This window comes from Stegodyphus dumicola, chromosome 1 (genome assembly GCF_044657685.1).
Source record: "Stegodyphus dumicola isolate Sdum_Otavi_A_Nest chromosome 1, ASM4465768v1".
Taxonomy (NCBI): Eukaryota; Metazoa; Arthropoda; class Arachnida; order Araneae; family Eresidae; genus Stegodyphus; species Stegodyphus dumicola.
In genome coordinates, this window is record NC_140768.1 from 178,081,348 (window position 1) to 178,100,350 (window position 19,003).

At 33.3% G+C, this 19,003-nt stretch overlaps 1 protein-coding gene across 2 annotated transcripts in view; it reads right to left on the reverse strand.

Annotated features, from left to right (window-relative positions):
- The window catches only part of LOC118194859 (sulfotransferase 1E1-like), a 72,654-nt gene that overhangs the window by 9,451 nt on the left and 44,200 nt on the right, over positions 1-19,003 (reverse strand). For both annotated transcript variants that reach the window (XM_085823236.1, XM_085823241.1), the window contains exons 2-3: positions 3,463-3,872; positions 515-746 (exon numbers count right to left, since the gene is read on the reverse strand). In XM_085823236.1, the coding sequence (XP_085679362.1) occupies positions 515-746; positions 3,463-3,855 (625 nt within the window). In that variant the 5' untranslated portion in view covers positions 3,856-3,872. The remainder of the gene's footprint in view (positions 1-514; positions 747-3,462; positions 3,873-19,003) is intronic.

Consider the following 19,003-nt stretch of genomic DNA (forward strand, 5'->3'; position numbering starts at 1 on the left):
ACATTATCACCACAACAAATATTAACACGTAAAATTAGCACTTAAATTGGCGACTCTTTTTGCAGACGTTGCATCAAAGCTATTTTTCCAAATTTTACTTGAGTTAGTAAATAGGGGATACAAATCCATCAGAATTAGAATTTTTATTTTCAAACTGCGCTTAAGGATTGTAACGTATTTGCGTTGCTACGTTACCAACATAATTCCACTAAGAAATGTAAATTACCGCAGACGATTATCCGCAAAGAATATCCGCAGACGATGCGCGCGCTTAAAAATGTTTTTCCAGTTATTCTGTAAGATTTTGACAAGGAGGTTAGAATTCTAAGATAATTGTTACTAATTATTACTAATTGTGACTTATTCGGGAAAACAAGTGCACTTTTTATAGGAATTGAAAAAATATTGATAGATAGGCTTGAAATCAGCGCAAAAATGCTACAATATTTGCGATTTGAAGTCTCTGTAACAACAATTATGTTATATTTCATTGTTCAGTGCTAAAAAACCTTACCTTGAATTATGTTTTCAGGAAGTTCATGGAAACCTAAAAACTCTGCTACATCTAAGATTGTTTCTTCTGTTTCATTTGACAGTGATTCGTAAGTGGTGAAGAAAACATTGGGCAGATTCCTTTTCTCATACCATTCCTGAATATGGTCGATGATGTGCCCATACGGTATTTGACCCAAGAGAAAAGTCTCGAAAAATTCATCAAAACTCTTGATATGATACCTTGGTAAAGACTGAAGAGAGAATAAAATAATAAGCAGAAGAATAAAATATACTATCATAAATTAGCTGTTTAAGATAAAAATGATAAACTTTTCAAGTTACTGTTTTCAAAAGTGTTTGTTATCGAGGTCATAGAAACCTCCATGTGATACGTTATCAGAATTTAAAGAATTGTGGATAGTACCATTTATTACAGAAAAGAATGTAATTAGCTCTCATTATTCTATCTTTCATATACACCGTCAAAAAAGTCTGATATTTAATTTTTGTACCACTCAAACTCATCTTGCTTTCTGTATTGATTCGCTATTTAACAGTTTTGCTCGACCAATGGAAATGGATAGATTAAGCCTTGACTGCAATGCCTCTGATTTGCATTCAAGTAGTCTAAAAAAAGAAAATGTATTCCACGCTGAATTATGAGAATTAATATTTTTAAAAGGATTTCTAAATTCCAGTTTTTGTTCGTATCGACTAGATCAGATTAGAATTGACTAAAACTATTAAGTAAAAACAATCTAGATTCTATTAATGCCATCGCTCTATAATCTAAGCCATGCAGTCATCTATATATATAAAGAAGAAAGTCTGTGTGCTTGTTCTCTAATAACTCAGTCACTACAGACAATTCTTAGGCAATCTTCTAAGCATGTTAAGTCGCGGGAACATTTCCTATTCAAAAACCAAGAATAATTAATTCTTTTCATCTGAATTTTTAAATTCTATCGAAAAATTGCTTTATCTAAATATATAAAGAAGAAGGTGTGTTTTTGTTCGCTAGTAACTCAGCCACTACTAAAGCTATCGTCACCAAACTTTCTACAATTCTTTTCTGGCTTCAGGAAAAGTTCGACGTCCACTTTTTTTCTAAAAAATAATTGCTAAAATCAGAGCTATTAATTAAAAACTCGGAGAAACGATCATTTTCGCCCTCATTTTTCCGAGTGGCAACAGTCTCGCAAGCTGGAGATGAAAATCTGCTTTATTTCGAAAGTTGTTGCCACTACTCGCTTTCAAATCGTAGAGTTTGTTAATCAAAAATGTCTAAGTTTTACGATTAAATAAAAATAGCTTTGCCAAACATTAAATACATTATTCCAGGTTCCAAAAATTCGTGGGAAGCCATTTCTGCTATTTCCATGTTCTTACGGTTTAAATCAGCCGAAATATTAATTAAAAACTGTGAAAGCGCTCATTTTCGCACTCATTTTTCCGAGTGGCAATAGTCTCGTGCGTTAGAGATAAAAATGCTTTATTTCGAAAAATGTTGCTACTATGCTCGCTTTCAAATCGTAGAGTTTGTTAATCAAAAATTTGTTGTAAATTTTACAAAATCTATGCAAAAATGTCTGTTTGTGTGTGTGTTTGTTTGTTCACGTTATTGATTTCTGATCAATTATGATCAACTTTTTGCCACATTTAATACACAAAAATTGAATATAAGGGAAATATTGAGTGGAACTTGAGCTTTTACGACCATTTGATTAGAAAGACGAAAATCATTAAAAACTGCGACTCATTGTTGCTTGCTGATATAATGAGAGAGAAGTAGCTTATTTTTCTATCGAAATTCTTAAGCGGGTTCCACATCGCATCAGACTGAAAAATGTTTGACTATGAATCGTATTTTTTGCATCGTTATTAGAGAAGGATTACGACGGTATCGTTCTCTCTCTTGTTAGATGTATTACTCTGAATCTAACTTAACTGGCATCGGGTTACTTCCGCTAGTATTATATATAAAGCTTTTGATGTACCTGCTTATGAATCAGATTTTATTGATTGTTGTCGTGAGCAGAACAGTTTTTATTACATTGTGAGACTGAAGTTGCCAGTCTCCAGACTGAAAATTTTATTTTCGCTTTATCTATAAATACAGTTTTATTCTTATTGCGTTGTATATCAGTTTGTGAATGTACTATATTACAGAAGTGCAGAATTTAAAAGTTGAAAGCACGTCCATATTAATTTTTTACGAACCCTCCCTCTTTTTTCCAAAGGTATTTCCAAAATTTAAATTCAGCATTTTTACCTAATAATTGATTCTCGCAAAGGGTGAAGAAGAAATACATTAGGACGCATGTTTAGAGGTCATTAAAAGTAGTTTGAATTTTTTAATTATAATAAAAGTTAGCTTTCGAAATGTTTTTGGATTCTGTTTATTGTACGAAAGCATTAAAAATAAAATGAAGAATTTACCCTTTCTTCAATGTAATCACACTTAGCAACTACACAACTTTCCTAACGTTCTAAAAATTTTGCTGGGAGCAGTCCGTATTTCGTTAGTTCTTTCAGTTGATGTATCACGATGGATATGATTAATGTCTAATTTGCTTCCTTTTCAACCAAATTTCAACTTAGGAAATTAAGAGCAGTTGAAGACAAATTAGGAAATACAGTGACATTTTCGTTTCTGAAAGTGAGTGGCTTTTCTGAGAATGTAAATGAACATTGAACTTTACCCCCCACAGAAAACTAAAATCATTCTAGAACCGTGGACGGTCGTTTTAGAAAGGGCTTATTATATACTTGAAACGTCCCAGTGTTATAATCCACTGGATACTGTTCAATCACGTCACTCTGCAGAATTCCGGGAACTTTTTGAAACATTACGTACAATTTTCTATCGGTTATTATTCAGTAATGAAAAGGCAACAAACCAAAATTAATAAATAATCATAATAATGATAATTATCGGAAAGCAAGCAATACTATAAAAGCACTCACTTTCAAGAAGTGGTAAAAGGAAACACAAACATCTTTAGGATTTCTGGCCACATATATGTACTTTGCTTTATTTGAATAAGGCATTAATCGAAAGGGTAGATGGTACTTAAGAGCGATGTAGTGTCTGTCATCATTTGGAAAGCCATCCTGCTCCAGAAAAGGTATCGCAGATAAAATCTTTTCATAATCTTTAGCTGGTTTTCCTCCATTATGAAGGAGATAAACTATGTGTTGCATCCATGTGGTACCACTCTTGGGATAGGATACTATAAATATATCTCCTGTTTTTGGATTATAGTCAACTGCTTCCTCCAAGAAAGGAATATGTACTGGGATGTAAAAGTCTCGGAAAACTGCGTAAGGAACAGACGCATTCTTATCCACCAGCGCCATCTGCTTCTGAAGATTTGCTAAAAGTAAATAATGAGACATACAGGCTGTAATGGATGGTTCTAACTTTATGGCGTGGGATAGAACAAGGCAACAACAAAAACAACACACACACACAAAATAATGTCGTAAAAAGAAAATCTGAAAGGTTTCAAATTAAATTACGTCCAAAGGGGCGTTTTTTTAACATTTTATGTGTTACCTTTATTTATTAAATATCATGTTCTTCGCACTTAAACCATAAAATTCAGTTCTAGAGCGATATCGCAAAATAATTTTAAATAGAGCATATCTTTAGAATTTCCGATACACAGTCCAACGTGCTGGAGATAAAAATGTTTTTTTCTGTACAACGTTCCCATTGCTCGCTTTGAAATCCTTGAGTTTGTTAATCGAAAATTCGTTAAAGTTTTACAAAATAGGAAATCGATAACAAAACAAATTCCAAATTAGGGCTACCAGATGCTCATATTCGGTGAAAGATTACGTTATTCAAAACTGGATGGCTCTAGGTCTTGTTTTATCATAATGCCAGAAACACACATACATTTATGCAGATTCTTCATTATTTAATTTCTTCAAATATAATACAGGGCGATAATATTTGGTGGCAATAGTTTGAAAAGTGAAACGGACTTTCAGAGTGATTCGACGCAAACTCGCAAAACGAAAACGATAGTCCCTCCGGGACAAAGCCCCTTTGGACTAATAAACTTTTTTTCTAATACAGTGTGTGGTAGATTATAAAATATGAGCAGGATATTTACAAGAAATTATGATTTATACAAAAACGATGCAAAACATGTATCATAACGATGATTCAGTGTTTGGCGAACGCTTTTGAAGATGCCCGATATGTTACTTACTTCTTTTTTGCAGGAACGATACTTGGCGAAAAGTTTTTTTTAGGAACGTCAGTCTGCATTATGCCAACCAGATCCGTCTTCGTCGTGATACTTGAATTGAATATTTCTTTTCTGATCATGTATATTAATTTAACATTTAGTTTTTCAATAAGGGATATTTTCCTGTAAAAGGACGGTTATCTGTGATAAAATATAATATAAAAATATATATTCCACTAAAAGTTTGTTTAGTATTTTGTTCTATTCAAGTGCGGTAGATTATAAAATATGTTCTATTCTCTTGTTGCCGAATGGATAAGATCGCTGAACACCGGTAGTCCGATCCGGGCTCAAATCCTAGCAAATTGACTCATATGTAATTTGATTGTAAGCTAGTTTTTCACACCGAGATATCTCACTAGGCATTAGCAGTAGTATGTTTTGCCTTTAGTAAGTAAATTCAATCCGTCCCAAGACAATTAAAATGATTAAGAGACTAGGCACTGCTATATGCTGGAAAAATTATGACGAATTAAATTCTATTAAAAGGTAAGTCAGTATAGTGTATACTCTTTTTATGATATTAAAAACTGCGTCTTCAAATTATGTTAGGTAGATAGCACAAGTATGCTTTGCTGTTCTGAAATATTCCATTCCATCAGTTTAACCCATTAACGGTTTGGCCCGGATTTTCTCGTTCTTTTATGCAGGTCTCTTAACGGTTCGTTACGGATTATTGTTAGTTTAAATGTACCCTCGAAAACGGACAGTCCCGTGTTTTTGTATTATCAAAAAAACACGCTAAAAAGGACTAGCCCGTATTTTTGTATGTCTTCCAACCCCCAATGCCTAAGGGGACAAGGGTCCATGCAATTCTGACGACAATGGGTAATGGCTGTCATTAGCATAGAGGTAGGAAGTACCTCTTTGGTCATTAGCGTGGGGAGAAATCTTCTTGATGTTTTGGGATAAAGGCCTTACACTGACTCTAAAGAAACAAATTTATTACCAGTTAAGGCCCGTCCACACGAGGACGCTCCCGACGTAGTTGACGTAACTTTTTTGACGCCGGCGTAAATTCGCGTGACGCAGAAGACGTAAAACTGAGTACGCTCCTGTTCAGCATTTTCGCCCACGACGCGCGCGTATAGCCAATAGCCGACCGAGTTCTTATCACGTGTCATAATCAGAAAACCTTCTTGCTTACCCGTTTCAATATGGCGTCAGATCAAATCATCACTAATGATCTTAAACTCTTTGATAAAAATATACCCATTGTCAATAAAGCTAAATATCTTGGAATCACCATTAATCATCGACTTACCTGGACTGACCACATCAAAATTATTAAAGGCAAGGCCTACGGCAACATGAAAAACCTCATGCCTCTGCTGGGAAAGTACTCCGAGCTTAATCTCAAAAGTAAAAAGCATATATATACAGCAATCATCAGGCCCACCCTTTGTTATGCGTCGCCTGCCTGGGCTGCCATCAAAGATAAGGATATTAAACAACTTCAAATAATACAAAACAAGTTCCTAAGACTTATCACGAATGCGCATTTCTATGTCTCAAATGCCACCCTGCATAAGGACTTAAAGATTGACTTCATTCAAGATTTCATTTTGAAGACGAATGATAAATTTTTCAATAAGGCTCTCAATTGTCCTTTTATGAATCACTTTCAAGTTTTTAACTACGCTCCCTTACCTGAAGATAGAGACCTGAGGCCCTGGGCGGCCCATCAGTACAACCAAAATTTCCCGACTTGACATTTCTGTACATATCTGTATATAATTTTGTATTTGTTTCCCTTTATATTAATCCAGATTTTGCATATACTCCAGCCTTTTTATAGTTTATTATTTGCCATGTATTACCTTTAATTATGTTGTACATATGTATTATACTTTATTTTCTTTATTTTCAGGAACTCTATACCTTATGCATGTTTTATCTTTATTTATCCTAGAATTACTTTACGCAAGTATTTATGTTTATTCACTACTTTATTGATTTTTTTTTCAAATTTTTATATTATGTATTTCTCCTCAATCTTATTCATTATTAAGAAATTATCAGGAATAGATAATGCTTTCCCACCACCGCGTTCTCCAATAAGTCTGGTTCTCATTCTGTGACGCAGGGTCACCCCCTTTTCTCTTGACCTTTAGTTACCACCACCTAACTGTAAGAACGACTGATTTCAGGTGCCAACACTCATCAGGAGCCGGTAAAGCGGCATTCACTAGCTGCACACCGGCCATAGCAACATGGATGGATGGATATAGCGTCAGAACCACACAGAGTATGGTTCTGACGTATTTTTGCTTAGAAATATCATAACTGTATACAGCAATAAAATAATTAGCATTGTTCATGCCATCTTCAGATTTCTCAAACCGTACATATTGGTATACATTTAAAATTCTCATTAAAGGGAAAAACTGTATATTTATAAAGCAATGATCCGACCAGTATATCCATATGCTTCACCTATTTATAACACCATAAGTAACAGGAACCTAAATAAATTAAAGTTTTACGAAATCAAAGTTTCTGCCTTACAAAATTCTCCTTAATTATTATAAAGATTGGCTATATCATGTGTAATAAAAAGCTCTATAAATATCCCAATATTAAATACACCAAAAACTAACTTCAGCAATATAACAACTTCTAAAATAAAGCAGTTGACTGTGAAAGAGTATTCAATAAAATACAATTACGAAATTTTGGAAAGTTACAACTTGTGTCACACAGCAATCATTTATTGAAGTTTAATTAAATGACCTTTGCAGCGACTTCTACTTCTTACATTATTTTTCACGTGCACTGTTATCACAGATAGCTGAGTGGTCAGCGCGCTGCTTTGGTGGCGGAGGATTGGAAAGGTGGCGAGTTCAAACCTCACCCGTAGACGGTATGTAATTCAGTTACCTTTTCTCATTTTGAAACGTATTTCTTATATTTAATCATGAATCATTATATTCTTATTTTACCTATTATTATTGTTTTCATTTCTTATTTTATTCATTATTATTATTGTTTTTAATTTAGTTTAAAAATGTGCAGTGTAAATATAAATCCTTATGTAATAATATATCTGCATCTCTTTATCATATATCATCTATAAATTCTCTCTTTATTTTTACTTTATTGCATATTTTATCATGCACATAATTTCTCATAAACTGTCCAAAGTTTGAACCTCATTCTAAATTCAAAAATAAATAAAAAGAAAATTAAAAGGCCAAGGGAGGGAGAGTTAAAAAAAATATGAAGTTGGTTTTATTATATGGTGGATGGTGTACTTAATTCTCTTTATATAAAGAGAATTAAGTAATTTAATTCTCTTTATATACTGTATTCCAAACCAATTTTATAAATCCTAATTTTCGTACAATATAGAATCTGCAAGTCTGTCAAACTGGTCGATACTCATCCTGAAGTAATTAAAAAACAAGTAATATACCAAAAAAAAAAAAAAAAAAAATAAGTCAATTCCTACTTAGGTCCACAAAGAAAAATTTTAAAAATACAAAAATAAATAAATAAATAAATAAAAATACAAACAGAATTTTTTTAAATTAAAAATTTAAAAAATTTTAATATGTGAAAAAGCTGTATTAACATCAAGTGTCATTCACTACAAGTTTACAAAATTGTATTTGAACTTGAGTGGATGAATAAAAAGCATTTTATGTACTGAAAATTTCAACAGGATATAGGGAGAGTGTGAGCTAATAGTAGGAATTTAATAATTCCGGATATTCCTTTCGCAAACAAGGCAGTAAAAAAAAAAAAAATCTCTTTGAACAGGTCGCTCGGTTTTGCCTCTGCTTAATAATTGCAAGTTTCAGCTATAAAAAAAATCGTCTGATTCGGACAACTTGCCGCAAACATACAGAAGAACAGCGAAGTAATAAGATACAGCTCTGTTGACGCTATATTACAGCGTCACGTGATTTTTGCGCAAAATCATTCTATTGGTTAAACGCACTCTTCGCAAGCGTGCTCGTTTGGACGCTTTTACGCTGGTAACGTAAAAGCGCGTTCGTCAGCTACGTTTCGAGGGTACTCGTGTGGACGGGCCTTTACAAGGTGGATGCATATATAAAGGGATTTAAGAATTTCCGTTTTAGAGCAGTTATTGAATAAAAAATAGAATTTTTTACAAAATGAACGTTTACCTATAAGAGCATTAATGAATTAAAACGAGAAAAATAAAAGTAATAAATGCAAACATAAAAATCTGAAAATGCAAATCTTTCAGATTTTACATTAGGCCCAAAGGGCGTTTTTTTAACGGTTTGTGGGTTACCTTTATTTTTAAATATCATGTTCTTCGCACTTAAACCATAAAACTTCAGTTAAACAGCAATACCGCAAAATAAATTTTAAATGAGCATATCTTTAGAATTTCCGAAACACAGTCTCGCCCGTTGAAGATAATTTTTTATATTATTATTTTCATACAGTGTTGCCTTTGCTCGCTTTAAAATCGTTGAGTTTCTTAATTAAAAATTCATTGAAGTTTTACGAAATATGAAACATATAATAAAACAAATTCCAAATCTCGGCTTCGAGATGCCCATATTCGGGTGGAAATGTACGTTATTCAAAATTGGATGGGTCTAGGTACCGTTGTTTTATCACAAAGCGAGAAACATACATATATTTATGCAGATTATTCATTATTTAATTTCAAGGTAGATAGCCTCGAGTGCTTTGCCGTAATCTAATAAACACAAAACCATTATTTAATTTCTTTAAATATAATACAGGGCTGTAATATGTGGTAGCAACAGTTTGAAAAGTGAACTGACATAGTTTTCAACGGAAAATGAAAAAATGAAGTTAATAGACCTTCTCGGCTAACGCCCTTTGTTTTAAAAATAATGTATCGTGTAATTTAATGGGAATACGAGATTAAATAATTCTCTTTAAGAAATTTATCTACAAATTTATATCACAAATAACAAAAACGTGAATTTATAAATATTATGCATCTGACAATGCGATTCAATTATTTGATTTCGTAGTTTAAGAACCTATGATTCTTCTTATAAAACTGTACAGGAATTTAGCAAAGAAACTATTAAGTAATCTCTTATTACCATTAATCTATGCGATAAATTATTATTATTATTATTACTATTGGTTCAGTCTTTTACTTCCAAGTATCCTTTTACCTCAAATAATCGGAAAGATATATAAATATAAAACAAAATTCGCCCCAAAATCAGAAATTAGGTTACGAATTTCATGCAAATTTTATTTCAGAAGCTATTTTACGCTCTGTAAAATGATGCAAACTTAAAAATTTTGAGATTTTTAGTTTATTCTTAAATGGAAATATGCGCAAAAAATTTCTTCGACATTAAATTTTAAAAACTCTAAATCGAATTATTATCATCCGTAAACGGTGTGTGTACAAAATTTGAATTCAATAGCTTATCGATAAGTAGTTCAAAAATCGACGATGAGCTTTTGATTAAACACCATGAATGAACTGAATGCAATTTTTGGAACAGCTCTATTTTTAAGCACTTTGGAAAGATCGGTAAGTTGTTGATATAGCATAACCGTTATTTTTATAACATTCTTGGCATTATGAAACGTGTAAGTGACATTCATAAGCGATTCCCGACAGCTCTGTTCATTTGTCAAAGTGGCTGCTTTTGAAAATATTGTGAAGCTTACTCGATGTGCTCCACTATCTATAATACTCATTAAAGATATTAAATTATGTTTTATTTCTATACAGAAATACTTATAAAATTAAGAGGTCAAATATTTAATTATTTGAGTTATATAACTACTTATGCTGTCTCAAGAAATTTTGAGTCATTTTGTAGAAATAATCTTTTCTTTAAAATTCCTTTTTCCCCCCTAACCCCTATGCTTCATAACTTTATTACTATTCTGATGAATGGAAGGTTTGTAGAGACATTACATTTTTTTTAACAGCAAGAGACATGAAAAATGAGCAATGCCTTACCCGGAACGTGAACCACGGACTTCTCGAATGCGCGCCGAGCGTACTGAGACCACGAAGGCATGCTAAAAGGACGGGAGAAAATACCGTATATACTCCCCCTTTTAAAGGGCGACTGGTGATTAGGGGACCGAATCGCCAAATCCTTGCGGCGGAGAATCATCATCCACCACCTTTTTTGGTTTGGGTGCCACTATAGAAACATTAGGTTATTTCGAAGCAGGACATGTGAAATAGGAGCAATGCCTTCGCCGGGACTCGAAACACCAACCTCTCGAATACACGCCGTGCGTGCTGACTCTTACACCACGAAGGTATGCTAAGAAGGCGGGAGAAAATACCTTATAGGTTATGAAAACCAAAAGTTGAGTAGGTAGTCACAAATCTAACTAATAAATGCTCTACAAATACAACTTTTAATATTTTAGCAGAATTTTTTGGAAACGTACTTATATAGATTGTTGTAGAAATCGACACAGTTTGATGCCAATTTAGAGGAGGGGTTGTTTATGAGCGTATTAAAAATGCTTTTCCCACTCAAAATGTTAACTACTTTAAAATAATAATTCATAATCGCACTGAATCTGATATTTACGATTATTTCCCCTGAGATTTCTTTAAAAAGAAAGAATTACAATTCTGCTTAATGCAGAAAATTTAATGGAATTGACATCTGCGCAAGAGGACGGAAACTATCAGGGAGGACTTTCTAAGGAAAACTAGGTTTCCTTCACATTGAACGTAGAAAACCTTCACCGAACAAGCGTGTTCACTAGGATTTGAACTTATGTAGGATTACCAGTACTCAGCGGTTTTAGCGCTTGGCCACTGGGGCCCGCAGACCGATTAAAAATCTTGTTTAGAAACCGTTTATCTTGATTTAGTGTGACAGGTGCTGTAGTTTGAAGGTTAGGATTACTAGAATACAGCAAAACACACGAGGACTATCTGCTTTTAAGGAAAGAGATGCCTTCGTAGAGGACTTTTTAACGAGAAAAGTCTCATATTCATGTTATACATAGGAAAAAACATGGGAAAATACCATTCAGCCATCGTATTCGTTCGTCAGGGTGTAAATCTAAGTCGAACTACCAGTATTTACCGGCCACTAATATGGCCGTATTTTAATAGGGAAAATAACTGTTGGATTTTAAGGCATCTAAATTAAGAAATAAAAAAAAAAAATTCACTTCTGAGGTAATCTTAAACCCAAATTAAGTTTTTTATTATAATTATGAAAGAGTTCAACTCATTTGTTAATTTTCAGATCGTTAAAATTAGTGTGGCTGTAATGAATGATTATTTAGACCTGTTACAGGAAACAAATACATCAAAAGTTTTTTTTTAAATATCAGGAATTATTGAAAAACCATCTGTAATTTATAAACGAGAAAACGTATTTAACCAGATTTTAGATGTATGAAAAAATAATGAATTTTGATCTCCCCTAGTAGAGACATTTGTAATTATATTTCTAGTTCCAAATTCAAAGTGAAAAATCTAGGTGCCTGAAGCCAGAGAACACTATCGATTCTTCTTGGCTTCTATTTTCAGCGACGAAATAGATCAACTGCATGGAATTTTTATGATTTTTCTCAACATGTAAACTACATGCGTGTACGTGTTTCTTAGAAAGCTCGTCGGAAGTAGAATATCTCTATCTTGGTAGATAGATATCGTGTGCTTTAGTAAATTTAGCAAATCTAAACACAGAGCCGATAGTACTATGTTTGAGACCTTTCTCTAACATAGTCGAATAGTGTATCGAATAGTCGAACAGTGAAATCACTCTACATCGCCCTCTTTTACTTACTTTTATACGTTTATCTCAATATTATATATTGCATCCACAAAAATTTCTCTAAATTAATGTTATTTGGATTCGAAAACCATTTTATGCTTAAATACATCTTTCCAGATGTTTGTCTTTTACTCACTGAGAGTCAATGCTTCTTGAAGATGTCAATTCATGAATGAAAAATTATTTCTTGCTTTTCCGGTTTCCCCTAACCGTTCCCACAAAAGCCGAACATTTGGGCAAAAACAGCCCTCCTATGATGTTAATTCCTTAGTAAAAGAGAAAGCACTGAACGGGGTAAAGTAGTAGAAATCTTGACTTCAATTCCTTTTCAATCAAAATTCAAGCATTCCCAAAATCAACTATAAAAGATATACTCCCTAAGGTATAAAATTTTTGTGTAATGCGGAGGTCAGGTTCCCTTCCAAGTCGTTTTCTTTTCCCAGGAGGCAGGGGTAGAAAGGATTCTTCCCGATTATTATTACTTTTAGCAAAGACGTTTACAATTATCTATTCAATCCTTGCTAATCAGACGAATTTGAGAAGAAAGGGAAAGTTGTAGATAAATTTTGCTTCTTCCAGTGCCAGTTACAAATCGTACAGTTGTTCAATAACATTTGAACTATATCATTAAAGTTGCATATTACTAAAATGTACTTGTTCTTTAAAGTCCTTGATCTGTTCTAAAAATAATACCGCAGAAGTTTCAGAAGTGAAGTACAATTTAAAGCTACTTAACATTTGTATGCATATAAAAAAGTAAAACTGTTTAAAATGCATATAGTTTAACGCTTCCTGTTCTATTTGGAATAATATTTCAAAAATAAAACTCGTGTTGGTTACGACCCAAGCAATACTTAACGGGATAAAGAGCCGTATTTGATAATGCATTCAGTTTTCGTCGTTTTAATAAAATCCATTATGATACTTATGCTGGTAATTATAAACTGCATTTACGGATACAGAAGTATGATTAATACACTAATATCACAGAATATACGCTTTTTATGCTCTGACAAGTTTTGTCAATATACCAATTTTTAGTTCATATACAAGTCGTAAATTCCCTAGCCAGATTCCTTTTTTATATAAATAGATGTATAGAGGACAAAATGGAACAGTTAATTATATTTTTTATTCTTTTACAAAATTTAATTCTTTTAGATATAATTTTTAACGGTAAACGATATTCTGCTAAGTTATAATACAAAAATTATTACTAATAATAATTTATATCCTAATATTTATATCCTAATTTAATAATATTTATATCCTCATTTATATCACTCAAAACAGAATTGGAAAACTTATTCAAATCATATTTAATCAAAACATTTTACGAAGTTTTGGGAAAAAGGAATTTTCGGGTTTGTTTGATTTTTAACGGTGAATTCAATCATTAAAACATTTTTACCGTGTTTCATCATTCATATAACATTAGCAAAATAATTTACTAAATAATTCTTAGATGTAATAGTATTCTTGTTTATCTTTTGTTATATGACTAAAAATAAATAAAAAAGCGGCTGGTATTCAATATTTATTTTTAATTTAATTACAAATACTTGGCTATTGGTACTTAAGACATAGTCTTTCCATATTATCACTTTTCTATTCGGCCTTGAAATTATGTTAACGACCTAATAGAATTCGGAAAATCCTATGATTGCATAAAACTACGGAAGGTGCTAATAATGACAAATTTTCAATGAAAATAGAAATTTATTTAAATAAATTTATTTAAATTCTACTTGTGCGTATCTGCTTTATGCATTTAATCTATTAAATGCAGAAAAGTGAGAAAAATCCATACAACACAGAGAAATAATTCTTCTAGTCTGTTCTAAGATTGTATCAAATTCATTTAAACTTCCGTTTAAATTCGAAATGCGATCTCTCAAATCAACGAAGGAATACATTTTTGGCTTTAAATTCCACATTAGTAGCAACTGTATAATAGCTAAACGTACCCAAAATATTTGTAGAAAACCGCCAAAATTCTATAAATTGCTATAAAATACCGAAAAATATTAGGAAGATTATTGCTTGCCATTTCCATGCTGAAAAGATCAAGCGTTTACGAGGATGAACTCGACTGTTAACGAACAATTTGTGGAAAAAATTCAACGCTAAAATATAAATACGTATGCCAAATTTTCCAAAAATTCCTGATAAATATTGTACTCTCATCGTAAATATATATGAACTTATAATGTGATGAAAACAGTCGGTAAAAGAATGGATTAAAATTTAATTTCCAAAAATAAATTGGCCTACAAAAACTAAATAAAATAGATTAGTAAATAGTAAAAAATTGTGTAACAAAATAAATAATGATCTTTCTTAAAATACTGCCCAATAAAACATGTCGAATAATTGAAAATTTACAAGCTTGGAAGCTAAAATTCTAAAAAGATTTCGGAAAATTCGGCCGTCACATGTTAAAAGAAACAAGTCTACAGGCTACTAGTACACAGAAAGAGGAGGGAGACGAAACGAAACGCAAGCCATTCAATACCGGGGAGGCAATTTTATGGCTTATCCATCACACTAAGGGGAAGCAAACATACTGCCTTAGGCTGGGCCATCTTAGAGAGATTTCAGAAAACGAAAGCTATTTTTTTGGAGGGGTTTGTTGTCTGACAACGCGGCCGTTTTCAAAGCATTTCGTTCTGAGAGGCGGGCTCGTTGATGGGTTAAATAAAGCTCTGAGACTAAACATCATAATAGGGTGGAAAAACTTATGCTTAACAGATCTTTATTAAACAGTCATTCAGTATTATTCTGTACAATTTTTCCAGTATTAAAAATTACGTCTTCAAACTGCATTATGTATAATTGCTAGAATTATATTTATAAGCTAACAGAAAGATCGAAATCACGCAATGTTACGCACATGAAATTAGTTGTACTTCAGCTTCAAAGTAAAATATATTTTTTAAAGCTAATTTCAAACCTGAAGATTTTTCTTTTGGATTTCTTTATATACGCTGGCTGATCAGAGTTTATGCTGGCAGCGAAAAGAATATTAATAACTTTTCAAGGTATGTTCTCCCGGCGTAATATGTTGGTAACTAAAATGTTTAAAAAACAGGTACTAATCTGTTGGCAATAAAAAAATAAAACTTACATCTTGAATATGTTCTTGTGACATTATGGAATTTCCTAGAAGGAAAAAATATTAAGATTCTCAGAGCTCATTGTGATGTTAAGATTAATGGCCTTGAAGCGAAATCAGTTTTGGAAGGTCACGTGATCGAAATAGTCGATTTCTTTCTCTTCTTCACTATAATCGTGAAGTTTAACTTCACGATTATAGTGAAGAAGAACCGAAAAGAACCTGAAGTTTAACCGAAAAGAATAGTTTTGTCTTAAAATAAGCACAAGTAAAATTAATAAACGTGAGTTGGTAGCATGATTTTACATTAAATTTTTCATAGTGTAGTATTTTCACAGGCGGTAAAAATGCATATCTTCAATAATTTAAAATCAGTTCTACTCTGTTTATGTAACTAAAAATATCATTGAGATTTACTACATGCAATCTTTATTTCTGTAATTTTAATAAAAATGGAATCCATTTATGTAATCTGACTCAAATTTATTTCAAAATAATATAAAATCCACAAATGTGGAAAAATTCAATATATTTATGAATGTACACAGTCCAGTCACATTAATGTGACCACCACGTACTTTCCATGTCAGAGTTAAATAACCAATCACAGAAGGCAGGTGGCAGCACAGTGCAGTTGAGCGTATATAAAGGGTGTGTGAGGGCTTCGGAAAACATTTCAATCGTTGGCGTAATGCAGAAACGAAGCGATTTATCCGACTTCCAAAAGGGCATGATCATTGGCTTTCAGGCCAAGGGTGGAAGCATTTCCGAAACGGCTGAGTTTGTGAACTGTTCGCGTGCCGCCGTGGTAAAAGTGTACCGTGCATGGCAAAATGGGACTGTCCAAAATCAGCGACGTGGCAAATGTGGTGCACCACGGGCCATAGATGACAGAGGCGAACGACGGTTGCGGAGATGCGTTCGGGCAGATAGACGGGCTACCGTTGAGCAACTGACCACCAAAATGAACCAAGGGGCTACCAAAAGTGTCTCCCAAAGTACTATTCAGCGAACATTGCTGCGTCTGGGCCTCCGAAGCAGACTCCTGGTTCGTGCACCTATGCTGACTGCTGTTCATCGACGGCGAAGGCTAGAATTTGCACGCCAGTACAGCAGCTGGACGTCCACTGAGTGGCGACAGGTTGAGTTTTCGGATGAATCGCGTTTTATGCTCCATCGGACAGATGGACGTTGGCGTATAAGGCGTGAAACCTCTGAAAGGAACCACCCTGCAACCATTGCCGGAACGGTCCAAGCTGGAGGCGGGAGCATTATGGTCTGGGGAATGTTTTCCTGGCATTCTCTAGGTTCACTGATCATTGTGGAAGGCACAATGGATCAATACAAGTACGCATCTGTCCTTGCGGACCATGTTCACCCCTACATGCGCATTGTTTTTCCTCAGGATGATGGCATCTTCCAGCATATTTATTTTATTATGTATGGCACCTCGCATTGTTTAAGGACAATGCGAGGTGCCATACAGCTGCCAGTGTACGTGCGTGGTTCAAAGAGCAGCAGGATGAGTTTACCGTCCTCCCCTGGCCAGCAAACTCACCTGACTTAAACCCAATCGAGAATCTGTGGGACCATCTCGATCGAGTTGTTCGCGCCATGGATCCTCAACCGCGTAATCTAGCGCAGCTGGCCACGGCATTAGAGTCGGCATGGCTCAACATCCCAGAGAACACCTTCAGGGACCTATGTGACTCTCTTCCTGCACGTCTCGCAGCAGTCCGCTCTGCGAAAGGTGGTTATTCTGGCTTTTGACAGATGGTCACATTAATGTGACTGGACTGTGTACATTTTTTAAATATTTCCTTAATAGTAAAATAAATATTAAGAGCAGAATATTTTGTAAAAATCCATGCCGCTACCATCACATCAGATATGTAAATTTTCAGAAATCAAATATCCATAGTCATCTCACTTTACTTCCCTCACCAATAAAAACTGGATATCTCAGTTTTGTTAAAACAGGGAAATGAATTAAAAATTCCTTAAATGTTAGAAAATTTGATAGTAAAGATAAACTTATAACTCTTTCAAGAAAAATTCGAAGAATTAAATGCTAATTACATTCATAAAAAGGACAGCCTTCTATTTGTGCCAGCTCCAATTTTATGTTGTGTCACTTTTTCCAAACCATTCAAGAGGTAAGTGAATAGGCTCATTTTTTTAAAGTGGTTTCCTCAAATTATAAGCCTATTCCACTATTAAAATAGATTCATAAAACTTGAAGCTGTACCATATACACACATGCTACATATTATACATAATTTATGCAGAAACATAGCATAAATAAAAATAAACAATTCTGACTTATTAACTGAATTAATTGGTAAATTTTTTGCAATTTATCAAACAGATAAGTCATTCCACAAGTGCAAGAATCTTTTAAATTAAAGTTAATTCGACCAAACTGTATGCAAGATAACTTATATAAAATACCCAATTGCTTTCCTGACATAAGAAATGTATCTTCCATGTTTTTAAGAATTTCACCAAATAAGAAGTGTACAATTGAAGACGTTAATAAAGCAACTTCAGATGATAAAATTAGTTTTCCCCTATCTAATTCTTTAAAAACACCAAAAAATATATCATTTACTATATCTGCTGAATGAACACTTTGCAATCAGTCCTGGCAAATATTGCATTTTATCAGCTTTAATTCCTTCATGGAAGCATAACCTGAAACATAAACCAGCACTGGTAAAATATCAGAAGCAGTGGAGTAGCAAGCAATGGAGCCCGGTGGAAAATACCTTTTTGGCGCCCTCCCGAAAAAAACACAATGATATGAAGAAAATCTTGTTTGGAGACCATTTGGCGCCTGGGTATCATACAGCCCCTTGCCCCCCCCCTCGCTAAGCCACTGATCAGAAAAAAACATTTCTATAGGTAAAACATTAATTAATAAATTTGAACAATCATCAATATTCACAAATCTAAATATAACAATCCTTATCATAATTCTATAAAAGGGGCGTTCATATTAAATGATGAAATTTATAGCATTGATTTTAAAACGAAGCTTTTCTCATTTTCTAATAATTGTAGTAATTTATGTAATAATTTGAACCTGACATTTGCCGATACATTCCAAAACATGATTCAAGAGCATCAGTTTGTAATTTTCTTTACAATATGTATTCAGTTTCATACTTTTGAAACAAGTATGTAATCAATTGAATGAATGCATCTGTAGTTGTTATTAATGCCTGAAATGTTTGTGGTGATAAAGTTTCTTTTATTGGGACAGACTGTTTCCATATCTCAAGCCACAACACTAGTTTCTTTAAGAAATTAATCTGCTCAACATTCTGAGAGTTAATTCATCATTAAAGCGCCTACTTTGAAAACTACTTTTACAGTTTACAATTTTC